At 41.1% G+C, this 19,643-nt stretch overlaps 1 protein-coding gene across 1 annotated transcript in view; it reads left to right on the top strand.

Annotated features, from left to right (window-relative positions):
• Window positions 1-19,643, top strand: part of LOC139630118 (arf-GAP with coiled-coil, ANK repeat and PH domain-containing protein 3-like) — a 57,258-nt gene that overhangs the window by 25,280 nt on the left and 12,335 nt on the right. The window contains exons 2-10 of the mRNA XM_071493248.1: window positions 4,264-4,321; window positions 8,244-8,363; window positions 8,972-9,025; window positions 12,991-13,049; window positions 13,561-13,744; window positions 13,998-14,042; window positions 14,198-14,293; window positions 14,792-14,866; window positions 16,115-16,126. Of these exons, the coding sequence (XP_071349349.1) occupies window positions 4,264-4,321; window positions 8,244-8,363; window positions 8,972-9,025; window positions 12,991-13,049; window positions 13,561-13,744; window positions 13,998-14,042; window positions 14,198-14,293; window positions 14,792-14,866; window positions 16,115-16,126 (703 nt within the window). The remainder of the gene's footprint in view (window positions 1-4,263; window positions 4,322-8,243; window positions 8,364-8,971; window positions 9,026-12,990; window positions 13,050-13,560; window positions 13,745-13,997; window positions 14,043-14,197; window positions 14,294-14,791; window positions 14,867-16,114; window positions 16,127-19,643) is intronic.

The raw sequence follows: 19,643 nt of genomic DNA, 5'->3' as shown, positions 1-19,643 counted from the left end.
GCAGCCCCATTTATTACTTATTGAAACAACAATACCAACAGTGGCTGGATAGAAATGTTAAAGGGAAAGTCACCACAGTATAAATAGCATGGCAACATCTCTGACAGTTGACAAAGCTGCATATATCTTCATATCACCCACTGCTGCTACATGTGCCGTGTCTGACATGTCTGTTCCCAGTGATGTCATGGTAATTAGTGTATGATGAGCCCATGAGGGCTGAGCACAATTAGGAATGCATGTATGCGTATAAGACAACTTCATGCTGTTATTACTACAGTAAAACATGCATGATGATCCTTTTTAAGTCATTTTACGGTTTGCTGTTCACTACTGTTCACCGTCTTTGAGGCAAGAAAATGTTGTTTTAGATAAATGTTCCAGCTGTCAGCAAAGAACAGCAGCAACAACAACCATAACATAACAACCAGTCTACACAAAAGTCAGGCGCATGTTGGTTTGAATAGAAGTAAATTTGGCAGACTAGAGGCTTTACACCCGATTCAGCTCCTGTCCAAGCAGGTTTTCTCTTGGAATCATGTATTTAGTAGGTTTCTGGGTCAGTGTGTGTATGTGTATTTTGTGTTTTGACTGTCATATTGTGTGTGTGTGTGTGTGTGTGTGTGTGGTCAGACTACACACGAGACAGTGGATTTGCCTTCCATCCACCTGATGTCAATAGAAAACGAGGTCATTGTTCATCACAGCCTGAACTGCTGAGTCAGCTCACAAATAATATAAGAATAACAACGTAGGAGACTGTTGATGGTAATCTGTTATGGTAATACATTAGTAAAGTATGCTTGTATTCAATTTAAAAAATGCAAATCTGTAACACAAATATACATATATACATGCATTTTTGGTCAGTGGCTCAAATTGGGAAGCACCACAGAACAGGTTGACCTTGATTCAAGACATATGGAGGGCACATACACACACACACACACACAAACACACACACTTTGCATTAATGTCTCATCAGACTCCACAAGATGCTGCCTTTTTGGTTAAAAGCTGATCATTTTCAGTTGTAGTGAGTCCTCTGCTGCTTCAGTCACCCTGTGTAACGATTAAGGTTAATGTCTTGGATTTTACTCTACATAGTCACATGTTTGTTTGACTTAAGGCACATTATGTGTAACAGACATGTATCATGTCATTTCCACTGAATAACATCTAATTTGATGTGAGTATTTTAGCCATTGGGTCCTGGCTTGTCTGGTATCAGAGGACTTGTTGTTCCCTCCTCCGCTGTCCTTCTGGTCCTTGAAGTGATGCTGATGTGAGTGCAATGCCATGTGACACATCGGGTCTGGAAGACTTGGGGGCCTCGGATATGTCTCTGGGCTGGAATCCTCTCGTGTGAGGAGATTCAAGAGGATAGCCATGCAAGCCTCATGCTAGAGTACACACACGGCGGGGAGAACAAGAATAGACTGTGCACTAGTGTAGATGGTTGTTTGGGGCTGATGGGAGTGCACGTGGAGCAAGTGCACGTGAGGCTCCCCTCCCCCCTCACTGTGATGTCAGACCCTGTACAGTATGCTTCTTCTGGCAGCAAGAATGAGCCCATCCCCCCCTCCTGCTTCATCATCATCATCAGAGAAGCTTTGTGGTGTTTTTCCAATGTTTAAACACACACACACACACACACACACACACACACACACACACACTGACCACGCACAGGAAGCAGGTGTCACTGAAACACACACATATATATCATCTTCATCCTCACTGCCATGACATTCTCATGCAACCATTGTGTCTTGCAGCATTACCCATAATCCTCCTTGGGAGTCAGTCTTACTCCATTTCACTTAAATCCCATAACTCTGTGGTGCATTCAGCTCAAGTAAACACATTAATAGCTGAGATACAGTGCACTGTCAGGAAGAAATTGAAAGGGGCAAATAAAGACAACATTTTCACACTCACACACTCTCTCACACACGCATTTGCTTCCGTAGTTCTGCTTTTTTGTATTTCACCTTGACAGAGCTGGCAACCTTCTTAGTGCATCAGTTTTCAAAGCTCCACATTAATTCCCAGTGCACACTGACATACACGCACAAAAACACAAGCCTCTAAGCTGCAACACAAAGCACAAGTACCACACTCATTTTGTTTCTTTGAAGTCTGCACTGAACTTGAAAACTTTGATCAATAGAGTATCGGCTGCTGCTGTGTTGCATCTCATCCTTGTCATCGAATGTCAGCGAGTGTGTTTATTGGCAGTGTGCGCCGCCTGAGACATGGCACGCTTGTAATGAGCTTATCCTGCAGATTGAACAGCTGTTTGACATTGAATGTGTTTGGTTCAGAGTGACTTAATGGGGAACATGATGCTGTTTGGACTTGGCTCACTGCGTGTGTGTGCAGTGTTGTATTTTTAATTGAAAATGCGGCAGAAGAGCAGAGACAGTGTGCCACTTTGATGGATTGGACTACATGCCAGAAATTTTGCAGCAATAATAGTCAAGTGCTACAAATTCACACAGCCAGCTGAATGAAAGGTCTTTGCTCCCATGGCCTCTGTTTCCCAGCTTTCGTTCTCTCTTTGAAACAATACGAATCAGCCTTCTGTGTGGACCACACACGCACACACACATGTGATGTGTCAGTGTGATGTTGTGTTTGAGAAAAAGTGCAGTCTTCATAAACAGTGTGTGCTCTGGATGAGAGGAGAAGACAAGTGCAAGACAGACACAAGTCAGGAATTAGCATCTCCGAGCATTGTAAAAAAGCTCAGGAGCAGAAAGGAATTCTGGGAATGTTGTTCTCTGGAGCAGGTGGTAAAGCTGCTGACCCACAGCCACCCCCCCATCCCCCTCCACCCACCCACCCTTCCCCTCACTCTGTATTTCCTCTCTGAAGCAGAAACAGTCACAACCTTTAGAAAATAAAATAGAAAGGCAGGTCTTTTTTTTCTTTTTTTTCTGCTTAATTGTTCACATGTTCTTCTTGCTCCATCTCTGCTCTGAATTTTCCACCTATGATGTACAGGATCAGCTGTCAGGGTGTAGAAGTGTAGAAGAGCAGGAGATGAGGGTGGGGTTGAGAGTATATGATGAGATCATCATCTCCCACGGCTTCAGGGTTGATGTCGACATGTTCCAGCACATGCAGGGTGTGGCACTGATTCTTGGCTCAATGGGGCTGCCCCAATAAATTCCGGCTAATCCTGAGAAGTCGAGACCGGGAAATAAATTCAGATTTATTAATCTGAGGCAATATTCTGTGTTTTTGTTTTTCTTACTTTCATTCTACAGAATGAGTCTAGTGAGGCATATTTGTGTATGTAGGTGCATGAGTCAGAGACATAAATGCAATTTGACGTCGTCAGATCTCAAGTACAACCTCTGTGCCCCACATGTAAAGAGTTGCCATAACAACTGACCCTGTAAATGTGGTCATGGGTGTGCATGTGTGTGAGTTTACTTGCATGCTAAAAAAAGAAGACCCCCCTAGGGGAAGGATGGTAAAGGCCTCTCGCCCACCCAAGGGCCATCAAGTCCTATTATCTTCATATTTAGTGTACATTAAAATGAAAAATAAAATCATACCTAATTCGGGAGTATTATGTTGCGTTTATGTTATTATTCAATGCTAAGTTGCTAGTGCCCAATATCTAAAACCGCCCTTGCTGTTGCCTCTTAACAGCTCACCTTATGGATATTTAAGTACCAGTCTGTGTCTCTGCATGATGTCATTCATTGATTTTTGTAGCTGGGCCGTGGCCACTAATCTTCCAGAGTGATGCCTTTGTCGATCCAGTCATCAGGATTAATGTTCAACTCTGTGAGACTGTGATGTGTGGTAGCTGATTGCAGCTTGATTTGCAGAGTGGGTTAAATACAGATACTGTAAATGCTGAGATGTTGTGGCCTGTGTTTGAATACATGGAAGAGTATTCATGTGGCTTTAAACTGTCAGTTTGATCCTTTTACTGTCTTCTTTCATTCATGATTTCATTACTCCCCTCCCTTTTATTCCCATTGTTCTGTTTTTTGTCACGGACACATCATTTTAAATTTAAATCATTTCTAGTTATTTGTCATTAGTCACTGTGATACTGTGGCTTACCACTAATCCTCCCAGACAAGAATTAGAATTTTTTCTTCTGACTGTGACTGAAATGGTTTTCAGCTTCATTTGTGGTTCCTCCTCTCAAAAATGCAAGTCTTTCTGGTTTGTACAGAGTCTGGCATTGCTAAAGAGCAGATCTAAAATGACTGTGGCTTTGTCTTCTCTCTGCAGGGCTGGCATTGATGATGTGGAGACAGATGTGGTGGAGATCGAGGCAAAGCTCGACAAGGTATGAACCAAACTGCAGACAGTGCCGCTCATTAAAATATCAAACCGGAGCTACATACTGCATGCATCTGTCACTTTGAACCGGTTTGAAACTGTGTATCTTACATCATGTTTTAGAGAATATCATGAAAATATCTGTGGAGTATGTTGACATCACAGTGCCCATTGTGAGAACAACTAATAGAAGGGCATTTAGCTTTGATTCACATCATTTGAATGAAAAACACCACCAGATGTCTGAAGTTGAGGTTGTCTATAAACACACACTGTTGATTCCTTTCTACCAAACTAGCTCTGGCTCTTGAACCAGTTATGTTCATGATTCGTTGAAACTCGAACCAGCCCACGTAGTACTCAAGGATGCGTCATCAGCGGCATAACACAAAGCACAACAGATGTAAACTGTTTTTTTTTTTGTTGTTGTTTTTGTTATTTGGCTCCAGCCAGGAACCAACTTTGTCAGGTTCCCAAGCAAAGGTCAAAATGCTCAGAGTGGTTCAAAATTAGGTGCTCGAACCGGAACAGAACCTGCTCCATGTTGGTGGAACATGTATCTGTCTGTCGTCCTCTCACACTCTGTTATCTAAATGTCAAGGCTATTTAAACCAGGAAAACACTACACACACAAGTTATTCTATTTAATAGATTCATGCACTGCTGTATAACACACACACACAGGTGCTGGTACACAGTAAGTCCGCTGAACAGACACAGATCAATCTTTATATTCTGAGCATCACACAGAACAGTCCTCTGTTATCTGAGCATTTGATGTCTTTTTTTTACCTGCTTCACCAGACCAGACCAGACAATGCCTGCTCCATGCAATGTAATGACAGTTTATCATTCATCTTTTGTGTATTCAAGATATCGAATGAAGCAATTAAGTAGTTTAACATCCAACTGCCTGCAGATTTTTAAGATTTCATTTACTCTGCAGTGCAATATACCTGAATTATTTTCAAAACAATTATTTTTTTAAGTGACCACAATGACTGAAAAGATATTAGTCTTTGTATTGAACTAGCAGTCTGTCAAAGTTCATGCAGTGCTTGAAGAATAGTGTGTGATAAAAGGTTAAAGAAATAATATGGATAAATTGTTATTATCCCCCTCGAAAAAATAACTTAGAATAATAGTGAAACTGGAAAAAAGGCAAACAACACAATGTGCAGAAATTTCTTGGTTGCATCATTGTCAGATCTCATTACTTTTAAAGATGGCTCCCAAGTACGGAGGAGCAGTGGGAATGGATGTCTAACTCTCCCCAGGGAGTCTATGAGCTGAGATAATGCCTCTTCAGATAAACTAATAGACTTGTAAGTCAGAGAGCATTTAAAGGATGAGATAGCGTTAATGTAGTTAAGCAGTGACCGCACCCTTTTTGTCTTCTGTTTCATTCTCATTGGTTAGGTTTTTTGTTTTGTTTTTTTTTCCTTTATCTTTCACATACTTCGCATACATTCATCAACAATAGATATCAGATATTTTCTTGTCGGTCAAACTGAGGTCACTCACAAGTGTACAGTCCATCTTGTAGAGCTTGTGGATAATAAAAAAAGACCAAGTAAGAGAAAGCTGCTCTGTTAAGGTGATGAACAAGCTGTTTAGACGACTGTGACATCTTCTTGATGTTTCAGTCTCTCAGGTTTATCCATAGGCCACATAGTTGCAGCCCCCACTCTTAAATTAGTGAGCCAGCAGGCGACACTTTGACACCTCACTCAAATATCCATGCCCCCACCCTGTCACACGCACAAAAACACACACATCTACAGATTATTTCTGCCCCCATCGGGTCAGGACCCTCTTTTGAACTCTGAGCTTCATTTGAGCACCAGTGAAAGATGACCGTGCCGGGTCAGGGGGGGCTTCCATCAGGGTGATTTGTTCTGTTCAGCAGGGGTCCTCACACTGCTCTGTTAGGATGCTCTGACGCTGCCTGGAGGATGGTCTGACAGCTTTGAAGACTCTTAGCGGAGAACGTTCATGAGATTAATGACACCTGAACCTGCCTGCAGTGTCAAAATGACAGTTCTAACCAGTGTGAAAACATTCACTGCTGTCCAGGGTAACAGTTTCTATGCCTGTTGGCTAGAATTTGTATCTTACTAGACTGAAGCATTAGTGTTGTACAGTATTTTTCCTTCTTCAACTAGCAAAACTGTTGCTGCCATAGACCACTGATAATTTTCCCAACTTTCAAAATGCCCATCCTGCCCCTCATCGAACAGCATGACCTCTGCATTACACTGTGACTGTTTCGGTCAATTAACGCGGCCTGGTCATCAACAAGGTCTGTCATGTGGTACCAGATGTTTTTTTTTTTTAGTCTGTATGGACCCCTGTTGTTCTTCCAGTCCATTTATCAACAAATCCTGACACTTACACTGTGCCTCTAATGGCCATGTTCAGACCCTGGAGGCTCAGTAAAGCATGTGATGAGATCAGATTCCCCATATCAGCCAATTTGTTGACAGATATGTTGTCAGACCAGCCTGGGAGCAGCAGCATCATGCTGCCTTGTGCTTTACATGGATTTGTGACCGTCGTCAGTTATGTCCGCGTGATCATGAATACTGTATGATGTGCATCAGATAACTACATCTACACGTGCACACTGTACATTTTGCAAATCTGACTCACACATTTTGTGCCCACAGCTCATTTCAGCAATGCTCGCATACGCACTGCAACTGTTAATTTTTTTAGTCACTCAAGTTGTTGCTCACTGTCACAGATTGTGCAGTTATCTCTCCTCACGCTCTGGTTTCTCATCTCTGGCCTGTGCAGGATAAAGGTCTTACTGTCAGCCACCCAGCAAACCACACAACCTTGAGAACTACTGCACCAAATGAGATAATTAAAGGTTAACAGCACTCTCCCTTACACATGTTCTGATTCTGCAGCACACACAGCTGCGTCAGTACAGTGGTAATGACAGTGTACCACACCGTAGCTTATCATATTCCACATAAAGTGGGAAACTGTAGCGGTTGCCAGTTCATGTGGTTGGGTTGTGTTTAAAAAGAGGACATGCCATTGCTGTGAACTGGCAATATACATGTTTACAATTACGTTTCTGCTGTGTCTGAGATCACTCCCTGTGAGCTAGCTGCTACTCTCCAGTTACGTTCTGCAATTTTATTTTCCTGCCTGAAACATCAGTATGAAATCTATGCACTGTATAGCAGTAGACCCCAGGCACCTAGTTTGGGAACCACTCCTGTATACAACACTGCCTTTTAAAATTCCCACAACAAAACAAAAATGTGGTGTCCACAGCACAGTAATTCTAGTCTTTTAACTAAAATTCACACAGTGTGATGGTTTCTTTGTGCATGTAAATTGCACATCCATCAATTTGACCTTGTAACTGTCAGTGATGCTACAAAACAATGATAATTCCTAACTGTTTGTTGCTCACTCTAGAGTAAAATATTGGGCGTTTATTATACACAGAGTAATTTTAAATAGAGCTGCAGTTCAAGTTCTAGGTCTGCTGTCAAAATGATAGAAGATACACACACACACACACACACACACACACACACACACACACACACACACACACACACACACACACACAGACACAGTCTATATTCTGTACATACAATACATTTTAAGACCATTTTCCCATTCTTAAATTTTCACATGTATTAAAATGTTTAAATGTGGATACCAGACACATCAGCTTCAATCACACCTGCACTGGCCTCAATACAGAGCTGAGGATTATTCTAAATTTGAGCATCCTTTCAGATCTTGCATGTGACTAACAATTCTTCTAAGCTTTGTTTGATTAACGTCATCACTGTGAGTATTAATATCCCTGCATTGCAGGGTGTGAAACTTGTGACTCTTTAAATAGACAGTGGGTATTTAAAGTGATGATTTTTGTGTTTCTCTCCTTCCCTCTCCAGCTGGTGAAGCTGTGCAGTGGGATGATCGAGGCCGGTAGGGCCTACGTCAGTGCCAACAAGCTCTTTGTTAACGGCATCAAGGACCTGTCTCAGCAGTGCAAGAAAGAGGAGATGATATCGGTGAGTGGAAGTGACAAGACTTCATAACTGAGCTGGAATCTGTGCATCCACTGAGGAATATTTCGGGGTCAACTTGTCAACAAATGACCCCTCGTCTGCCTTTGCTTGTACATTCCAGTGATTCCCCACATGAATAATAACAGTAACGCTGTATAAACAGTATTGTGCAGACCCAGAGTCATCCAGCTGTTTTAAACATGAGATATGTGACCACATGCAGACAGGAGATGTTTACGCTGGTAGTTTACATGGCTGTAAGCAGAGAGATCTGAAACCTGCTTTATGGTTTTCTTTTAGGAAAACATTTGGATGAGATTTCCTGTCGGTACGGGTGTCGCCCTAGTAGCTCTTGGGTGCAGCAGTGGAGACATAATTGTGTCATAGTTAATAACTATAGAGTCTTTAAATTGTTTTATATGCTCAACTATACACACAAAACACATTTTTGAACAGTACAAACAGTTGTACTGAGACTGTTTAAAACATTTTTGTATGTAAGAAAGAAATGTATATTCAAATGGAGACTAGATTGTTTACACTGTATATGTGTGTGTGTGTGTGTGTGCGCGTGCGTACATGCATGTGTGTGTGTGTTTTCAATATTGCAGGAATGCCTTGAAAAGTTTGGAGAAAGCCTCCAGGAGATCGTCAACTACCACATGGTAAGACAGCTTTACACACACACACACACATATACACACACACATACACTAGTTTTAGCTACAGGTTAGAGTTCGAGGTAGAGCTGTGTTCAGACACGCCCAGTCCTCTTGGTATGTTAACGCCAGACATCCAGTCCCTCCTGGGTTCCAGTATTACAAAACACACACACAACACACAGAACACACACACGCAACTCACACAACACACAAACTTACACACAGAATTTAACTATGGCCTCACTCTGTGACAGTGAATTTGTCCACGCTGGCCAATGCACATGTGTGTGTCTGATTTGAACCACATGCTTCACCAGATGTGTACGGCAGCTTTAATGCACAAATCTACACACACACACACACACACACACACACACATTTTATTCACATGACTCCAGAGTGATTTTTCCCCATGACTAAGTGTGATTAAGAAATTTCCCACTCTGTAAATCTGCTAAGATGCTGATGACAGGTTTGGGAAGCTCAAAGGCAAATCTACATTTAAAAAGATATCATGGTATTACAGCTTAAATATTTAGAATTCATCACTATTTACAGTTACATGTATCAGACACTTTGACTACACTGCATTATGATGCAAGGTAGTATATGAGTGTGCAATAAACTGGTCAATAAAAAATGCCAAAGAATTGCTGCTTTTGCTTTTCTCTATTTTCATGGTTTTAAAGAGAATATCTTTGGGTTTTGGGCTGTTGATCAGAGAAAGATAGACATTTGAAGTCATCATCACATTGGACTCTGAGAAACTGGAATAGATTTTTTTTTCCCCAGATATTTTATAGATGAAATGATTGATAGGGAGATTAATCAGCAGATTAAAAGTTAAAGAAAGTAATCCTTAGTTACAGCCATAATCCATTTTACTGTAGTTGAAATATTTCGGTCTGGACCAAGGAAGTGGACGATCAATATTATTATCCATAGAGCCATGCGGCAAATGTGGCTTAACAAAGTTGCATGACTGCGTCTAATCGTTTTGCGAGACTCTGTCTGTATCTAACTCTTTCGCTTGTGTTGTTGTCCTGCAGTTGCACTTAGCAGAAACTTTTATGTTCTCCTTTTCACCTCTATGTTCTCATCTGACCTTGTCAGAGACTCTTATCTTTTTCCTTTTTGCTTTTACAATTGCGCTGCAGTGTTTCAGTAATTCTGATTCACCACCATGACTAATAGCATCCCTTGCAATCAATGTGCTAAATTATTGTAAAGCCTTGGATGGAGGCTGTCTGTCTTGTGAGACCTTTTTTTTTTAATCATTTTTTTATCAAAGAATTGATACTGCTGAACTGTTTGCTAAGTAAAAAGCTGCGAGTTGGAGAGCTACAAGCACAACACTGTCTACATTAGAAAAAAAAAGTTGTTCCTCCTCATCTCTCCATTCTTCTTCTTTAATCTGTCTTTTTCTTTTCCCATATTTTTCTTTCACGCCTCCTCTTCACTGACACTGTTTCCCTCCACCAGGGTCACGCCTGTTTAACCCTGAGCGTTATAAATCAAATCAAAGCACTGCACACTAGATAGGATCCATCAGCTGCATCAGTCCAGTATAATCTTCTCCTCTTTCTTTGTCTCTAATGGCATTTTGTTGTTTTTCCCCTTCTATCTATCATATGTTCTGACATGTTTGTAAAAATTCTGTTGTGTTAGTTTTCAGCCTCATCATACAGATACACTTCCTTTTTAAAATTCCAGGCAATATGGCTTTTGCCCATGTTTGATATGCAATTTTCGGTGTTGTTTTTTTTTTTTTTTGTCACCACTTGTTTCTTCTCCTCTGCCCTTCGATCTATCCTCTGCGTCCCCCTCTTCTCCTGCTACCCCCTCACCTACCCATCACTACAGGCATCCCACTCCTCCACTCTAACACCCAGGAATTACACTAATAGCTTGTCTGGCAGACAGTATGAATGGAGGGATGGAGGGAGGGGAGGGTAAGACATAGTGAAAGGAAATCTGTCTTTGTTCGACCACCCACCGATGCCTATTCCTGCACCACCTTCCCATCTCCTGTCAGATACAAAAGAATGCATTCAAATGAAAAGAAGAAGAACCACCCAGTAACTGACATGATAGGCAAATGTGTTTACTTTCAGACATAATCCTACCATAAATCTGAACAAATTCACAGTGATACTGAAGTGGATTTGAACAGATTTTTTGAAACTGTGTTCATTTAATTATAGTGCACAGGGGGAATTTTTCAAGGGGAATTTATCGCGTAAAATCCACATGCTGTTTAGGTTGTTTTTTTTCACGTTCAAGTTTCATGTTCTCATTAAGAATAGATACAGGAGAGTTTAACAGTTTGTAATATCTACAGTAACGGACATGGAGGATCTTAGAAGCTACAATCATGATGGACAAGAGTGCTGGGAAACTGAGCGTAGACTTATAGAACTGTAGGTCAGGTCACACCCAGGCCACCATAATCCAGAGCAGGTTTGGGTGGAACATTTGGATTAGTGCACATTTAGGAACAATGTTTATCTGATGGAAATGATTTAGATTTTTTTATGGGATTAGTTATGTTCTGTGAAACCTGCATATTACACCACCCTGGAAAGTACCAAACCTTCATTTTACACAGTCCCATGACTCGTTTGGCAATATTAGATACTGTATAACCAACATAACTAGAGAAACAAAGTCCATGGATGGTGAGATATAGTTCTACAATATTTATGAGTAACTAAAAGCATAACACTTTCCTTTATTATAATTATTGTTATTATGTACTTATTTATTTTTAATAATTTTATATTGAGATTGCTATTTTAGTTAGTTCCATTAGTTGTGTCAGGTTAAAAAGCAGATTTCCAGAGGAACCTTCTTTAAAGAAAAAGCAAGTAAATGTTTATTCATCTTTTATTTATTATGGGGAACTTTACTCTTCATATATGTTTAAGTGCACAATGAGATATTGGACTTTTTATATATTGCACCACAGTGAACAGACATGATCTATAGAAAGTGGCTGCAGGTGGGCAGATATAAAGGTTTATAAAGTGTCTGACACCTAATTGACCACTTGATTCCCCTAATTTAAAAGGACGTTTTACAGCTCTACAGTCAGTGGGCAGTAGCAGACAAGGTGTTTTATATTCCTTTTATATTCCTGAGTGTAGACTACACCTGTGAAAACCTACAGCAAGAACAAGCCTGTGATGTCACCAGGGTCTGCAGGACCATCATATGGATGGAGGCTTACACATACAGACACACACACATGCAAACACAGACTAAGCCTGTAATCCTCAGTGTGTGTGTTTATTAACTGGGGATTGCTAAGGAAAGTTTAATCCACATGCTGCGTATAGTGATTGTTGTGTACATTGTTTGTGTGTTGTCATGAAGCAATCACAATCCAATCCAAGTGCCTTTGTGTGTGTTTGTGTGTATGTGTGTGCATGCATGCACGTGTGAATGTTGAGGCATGAACTGAGGTACGCTCATTGTCCGTGCACATGGATAAATCAGGGAGACACAGGCTACTTGCTTCATGCAGATGGATGATCTGTTCACCAGAAGTGCTTTTATTTAATGTGATCAGAAATACAGGAGTAGAAGAAAAACGCATGTCTAGATGGAGAGGAGCTGTTGTGCTTACCACGCACAAAAAAATGAATGGAAAATACATCAAAGTGGGAGAAGAGGGCTGAAGGACAGAGTGAGGAGAAGAAGAAGGATGAAGACTGGGAATCCCACAGTTAACAGCAGGAGAAAAATGGCATCCTGGGAGGCTAGAAATCTGTGGAGGCAGCAGCTGAGTGTGTGCCCCTGGCTATATCTGTTACACTGATGATGTATAAGGGTTCATATTGCCACCTTGTGGTGACATGTGGCAACTACATATTTTAGGATTTAATCCATTCATCTAATTCTCTAACTGCTGCGCATTGTTCATATAACATGTTCATGTTTCCAACTCTCACCTTTTCTGCCCACAGATTCTGTTTGACCAGGCTCAGAGGTCGATCAAGCAGCAGCTTCACACCTTCATTAAAGAGTGAGTACCTAATCGCAGTTAATAATAGTTCATTTCTGCTGCTAAAAAAAACACAATGCATATTCAGGTGTGTACACCTTTTTAAGACTGGTGCAATAATGAAACTAGACGTCTTAGGCTCACCAGGTCTTGGGGTCTTGCATTGGTGGCTGCTTTAACCCTTAGACAGGTGACCCGTCAAAAATACTTGAGTAGGATATTAAACCACTAAGTCTATCAGACAAATGTCTAAAATGTAAATGTTCACTTAATGTGTTGTATACAAAGAGCTGATATCTGTGAATTTAACTCATACCCAACCTCCACATTCAAAAAAGTTATATTGTGATTTGTTGTTAGTTTTCTGAGGGAAGTCTCCTGATAGGTCTAATAAGTAATATTGTGGCTCACGCAATGTCGAGGCTGAAGCCTTTTATTTCAGACTGACAGATATATGTGTTCCTGTGATCGTCACAAATGTACAGGGATCATAAACTGTTTCTTTGTCCTTGTCCCTCTTCTCTTCCACCAGGGATGTGCGCAAATTCAAGGACACCAAGAAGCAGTTTGACCGGGTGCGTGAGGACATGGAGCTGGCCCAGGTGAAGAATGCCCAGGCGCCCAGGAATAAGGTTCATGAAGCAGAGGAGGCCACGCAGGCCCTTATCCTCAGTCGCAAAGCCTTCAGGCACCTGGCACTGGACTATGTATTACAGGTGAAAAAAAAAAAAACACGTACAGGCACAAAATACATTTGTACTACGAGTGTTGTCCAGTAGGTGGAGCTGACACTCAACAGCTGCTGAACCCAGAAACATGCAACTCTTGATATTGCCTCCTCTGCTTGCAGTACTTGAGACTGTGGATTTAATAAAAACAAAAACTAAATCCTGTATAATCCTCCTGTTAATCTGAAATATCCAACCTAAATATAAAATACATTTGTCTTTTCCTCTCTGCTTATGGCAGATTAATGTTCTTCAGGCCAAGAAGAAGTTTGAAATCCTGGATGCAGTGAGTAACCCAGATTTGTCTCTTTAATATCACATTGTCATCTGTACATTATCATATATGTTCTGTATATGCATGTTAAATATACATTAATATGGTGTGTGTGTGTGTGTTTTGGAGTTATTGTAGTCCTTACTTTCTCCCTGTGCCTGCTGCAGATGCTGTCCTTCATGCGAGCCCAGTACACTCTGTTCCAACAAGGCTTTAACATCTTGGATGAGATTGACCCCTATATGAAAAAACTGGCTGCACAAGTAAGATGCAGACCCAACACACACTGAGTGACATACATGCTCAGTCAAAGAAACAGTATATACAGTATATTTACACACACATGCACATATTCACAAATACTCGTTTCACTCTAATGCTGCATTTTCTATTGCAGCAGCTCTGTTGGCAAATGATACATCATGTACTGCTATAATTAAACTACTTTGCATGATATTGTCTGTAACTCCACCCAAGTACAAATTGAATAAAACTAACACGTGTACACATTCTGGTATTATCGGTTAAAATATAATATGTTGTTCATCACAGAAAGCTAATTACAAGCTAACAGGAAAGAAAATGATGGGATAAACACTCTCACATACATAACATGAGTGGACAATGATAAGCGGATGTATCAGCGAGGAATTCTTCATGTGTGTGCGTGTGCATGCACGTGTGTGTGTGTGGGTCTTTTTAGCTTGTGCATGTTTTCATTCACCTGTCTCACTGACCCTGCCGCCTGCTGTTCTGTGCAGCTGGATCAGCTGGTCATTGACTCAGCCATGGAGAAGCGGGAACTGGAGCACAAACATGCCCTCATCCAGCAAAGAGTAAGACAACAACACAGCTCTTATCTTCCTCTTGTCTTCTTCTGTTCAGTGGAAACTATTGCAGCCTGTCCTGCACAATTACATCAAAACCCTGCTCTAGTACTGATAGGAAAGTTAAGAAAATACTGAGAGAGCCAGAATCTTGAAGGATATATACAGTGGCCATTTTTTTTTTTCACAGATGGAGATTCTTTTCTATTTTCATCATCTGTACCATGTTGGAATTTGAAACGTCAACAGTAGGCATGACAGTGGTTTCTTTGGAGAAAGCTTGATATGTTTCCTAAAGGTTGTGGAACTAGATTTTTGTCCGGACAAAAAAAATTCTTCATACTCACTGAGCATGACAGCATCCTCCTCATTCAGTTCAAGTTGAAGTAATTTAAAAAAAAAAAAAAAAAAACAGCTAAAGGATTAATAAAGGGTTAAGGGTTAAAGGGTTAGAGGAGGTATTTATCTGCGTTTCTGGAATGAAGAATATGCCTCATTACAGAAACTTATCTCATGTTAATATCAAATACATCATTTGAAAAACAACTTTTCATGGAACCCTTTAATTAATTTGACATAATCTGTTTTGTGGCTCTCTGTCGTCTGTTCCCTTGTTTTTTTTAATTCAGTGAGTCACAAAAAAAAAAAAGCCTCTAAAATGATTAGAACGAGTTTATGAGTGTTGAATGTAGTTGTTTTTTCTTCTGGCTCAATTGAAGAGTTTAAATTAGGAGAACAGTTCCCCCTAAGGTGCTCTGGTAGACTTGTTTCAGAGGTCCTGCAGCTGAATAAACACAACTCTTTCAAACCTTTGTGCACAGATGCACAAAAATCATCCATCTGTTACCTGAAGAGATGCCAACAACGTGGCTGTTTTTCTGCCTGATTTGGCTCGTCCCTCTGATTGATTTAGTTGCCAAGTGGAGGCATCCTGCCAGACTCATCACACAGCTTTGTGCCTGACCTAATGGCCTTTCAGCAACCCTTCCTCCTCCTTCTAATGAGATGAAGAAAAAAAAAAACTGTTATCCGGAGGCCTTGTGAGTTTCAGGAGCCTTCTGAACTAGCAAGCTAAAAAATACCTATGTGTAAAAAAACCCTCTGGAAACTGGCATCAATTAGGACATGATGTCTCTCATGGACAGATATTTGCAGTGGATTAACGTAGTGAAGTTCATGCAACAGTGTTCTTTTATTAATACATTTCTCTCCCTCTTTTCACTGTGCCCTTGCCTGACCACGTTCCTTCACCACCAGACTCTGATGCAGGTGAGTTTTGTTTTTTTTTTTTCTTTCTATTTGCGCCTGCTCTTCACATAAGTATCAGTGCAATCCTCCTGGTTCGAAATGATCCGTGCGACAGTGCAAAATGTCATAATAACAGTGTTTTTAAAAGTTTTCGGATGATGTTTTAGGAGTTTTGTGGAGTTGCAAATATAATTGAATAACCTTTACTCAACCGTGGGGCCGACAGAAAATCGCAAAGCCTCATATTTAAAACCCATTTTAAAAGTTTTCTCACCTACAGTTTAGCATGCTTAAGGTATGACCTGTTTTTTGTTCAAAAACAGTCACATCACACTAATCTGACACATGTGAATACTGGGTCTGAACACTCAACAGCTTCAACACGCACATATGGAAAATATTGTCAATTAAATGTAGCTTGCGTCGTAACTTGGCTTCCAGTGAACTTCTGTGTATGTCTGCGTGTCATCTGTTCATGCCTGTACGGGCAAGCCAGCATTAGCTTTTGCTTTCGTTTTGGCATTTTCCTATTGTGTGACCTTATCTCTTTGCTTGGGTGTCATGACTTTGTTTCGTTACCCGGCCTGTCGTAATCATCTAATCTGCTTTAATTTTCCAAACCCTGGGAGCTTATTTTTGTCTCTCATTTGATGTCGACTTTGTTCTCTTCTCTCTTTTTCTGTTTTCTCCATCCCTCACATGCACAGAGGCAGCCACACACTTTCTCTCCTCTGCCCATGTCTCTATTTGAAGAGTGCTGCTCTCCCAAACATCCTCCTGCTATTTTGTGCTGTTCCACTTTGTTTCATATGAAAATCTAACCCTGAGGATTTGTCAACATGTCAACAAGCAAGTTAAGAAGATGTAATTGTCAAAGTAGAAGCTTAGGAATAGTAGCTATGATGTCTTCTTTTGTGTTTCAGGCACCATTTCCCATTATTAGCTTGTTTTGTTCTTTATATAATAATCTTTTAAATACTTCAAAGTGTAGTAGGCCTGTTTCATTGTTCCATCCTCATTTTTAAAATCCCTTTATCTCCTATCACTAATTTATGCTTAGTTATTCTTAATTATGCAAGAAACACAGCTGATTCTTTATTTCTCACCTTTTTTCATCCCCTTTTCACTCCACAGTTTGTCAGCTTCATTTAATGCCGATCAGCTAATCAATACATCACACACATCACCTCATGTCATCTGTTTTGCATCATGCGTTTCAGTATCTTGCCCGTGCATTTACTGCTGACAAAGGTCTGGGTGTGGCAGAACTAGTAGAGGGCAGTAAGAAGCCATTGAAGAATAATCCAGGGCTGACTGTCAGCTCTGGTAGAGGTCAACATCTCACTAGAGACTTTAGAGCTCTGACTGTGCATGATGTCGGCCTCAACCGCTTTCCTTCTCCATCCACTGCCAGCTCTGGCCAAAGTCAACAGACGGCATAACAGCGCACAGTAGGGGGTTGAATGTGAGGTGACAGAGCAAGAAGACAAAGAGCGGAGGATGGATAAAGAGAGAAAAAAAATGATTAAAAAAAAGGGAGGAGGAGAGGAGTTCAAAATCCAGACAGGCACTTTGAAAGAGAAGAAGGCCATAGAAAGGAGAAGGAGAAGAGGAGACTGAATTATACCTCACTCATCAGAGAATAAATGTCCCCGATTTAAACAATTAAATCTGTTTATCCCGGCTCAGTTGTCAATATGTGGGTTTTCCATAATGAGCAGAATGAGGCCACTGAATGGAGACTTTGACTGATAATCTTATCTTTGATTCAAATGAGCTATATGTGACAGTGCATTGTCACTGAGCCTATGAGTAAAAGCATTTTGCACAGAAAGTCGCAGGTGGTGATCGTGTGAAAACTTGCCACACAGATCAGATGATTATACGGCCAGTCAAGAAAATATGAAAGCAGAATGCTTCAAGTCAGATAGAATAATTGTTATGTCTCCTACCATCTTGCTTTGGAATTGCATGTGTTAAAAAAAAAAAAAAAAAAGAAACCATTGAAGAGAGAGATAAAGACAGAAAATGACACACAGCATCAAGAGATTCAGGAGAAAATGTTGCCATGAGTCATTTCAGGTTTTCTCCCGAGGACGCCGACTTCTTTCTATATTCAAATGTAGTGGAGCAGGAAGCAAAGCCATGAGACCGCAACTGAGTTTGTGAATTATAGATGGCACACATTCTTTATTAATAGGCCATTAAGTAACTGCGGGAATCATATACAGAGAGAATAAGATGACTTCATTATGAATTACTCAGTCGTAGTTCAGGATACATTTGATGTCGATTTGGAGGGGTTATTTTTCAGTGGGAGGGGATGGATGCCACAGCAGAGAAAAATAAGAAAGTACAAGATACTCAGTACAATAAATAACAATAAATATATTCATATTTTAACAGATGCAAAAACTGGTGTGAGGATGTCTTGTTTTGAAAATTATGAAATGAGATAAAAACGTGTGCCTGTGACTTGACATCCATGACATTCCCATGGACATGAAACCAAAGCAATAATCTGCTCCATCCCCCTGCAGATAATACATTTACATCACTGTACGTTCACAGTCTTTCACTTCTCCTCCTCCTCTGCTGGTTTGTTTGTGCTGGTCCTCACCTCACCCCTACTTTCACTGGTTTTGGTAAATCTGTGATTGCCACTCTGACATCGCTCTGTCACACACCACAGATCACACACTCCCCCTGTCTCCTCTCTCTGTTCTTTCACAGCAGTGTTTTATGTGTGCAGGACTTCATTGTGGCTCCCAGGGGAATGTTCCCTCACTTCTCTCCCCCTCCATTGTCACAGCTTTTGGCTGTGCAACTTTTTAATTCAGGGAGAGGTAAACACAGAGAAAACTAGGAAAGTAAGAAAACTGTAAGAGTAAACATTTTTTTATGTAGCTATAGCCTATATTACAAAACAGATTTTATCACTCTAAGTGAGTTCAGGGGATTTAGCTGAACTATTTCTTTATCTGTTTCACAGGAACTGGGTTATCACCAGTTGGCTTTGCAACAGTAGCATAGCATCAAAAAAATTATCCTTTAACGGAATCAACATATCTGATACAGTCTTGAGAGGAATTTATCTGACGGGATTCCGTCACATCAGTGTATTGTTAGGTCCCTTGTTTTGACCAAGGCCGTTGTTTTGCGGCCTTGTTGCGCCTTTGGACGCTTGTGCGCTGCATTCTCCCACCGCCGCGGCTGATTTAAGGTGGGAAGAGCGGGGCCCGGGCGGGCGTTTGTGGAGCAATAACGTCGGCTTGATTAGGCAGGAACAGTGTTGAGAGCCGCAGGCAGATGGACGGCCGACTCCGGGTTTGAGAATAGCTGCGGGCGGGGGGCGGGGGGCGGGGGGGGGCTGTAAAATTAAACGTTTGATCCACGGGAGCCGAGACGGGGTCAGCGGGGCGCGAGCACCGGCAGCTGTATGATAATGAGCGCTCGCGCCAGATCCACGCGGCCGCAGCGCCGCGAGCGTGTTACCTCTCAGCTGAACTCGCGTGGGCTGCGCGTGTCTCTCCCGGTC

Source organism: Trachinotus anak, unplaced genomic scaffold (genome assembly GCF_046630095.1).
Source record: "Trachinotus anak isolate AG129_WGS33_773 ecotype Australia unplaced genomic scaffold, CSIRO_AGI_Tana_v1 ptg000013l, whole genome shotgun sequence".
Lineage (NCBI taxonomy): Eukaryota > Metazoa > Chordata > Actinopteri > Carangiformes > Carangidae > Trachinotus > Trachinotus anak.
The sequence above is the reverse complement of the archived record's forward strand: the minus strand, read 5'-3'. Positions and strand labels throughout refer to the sequence as shown.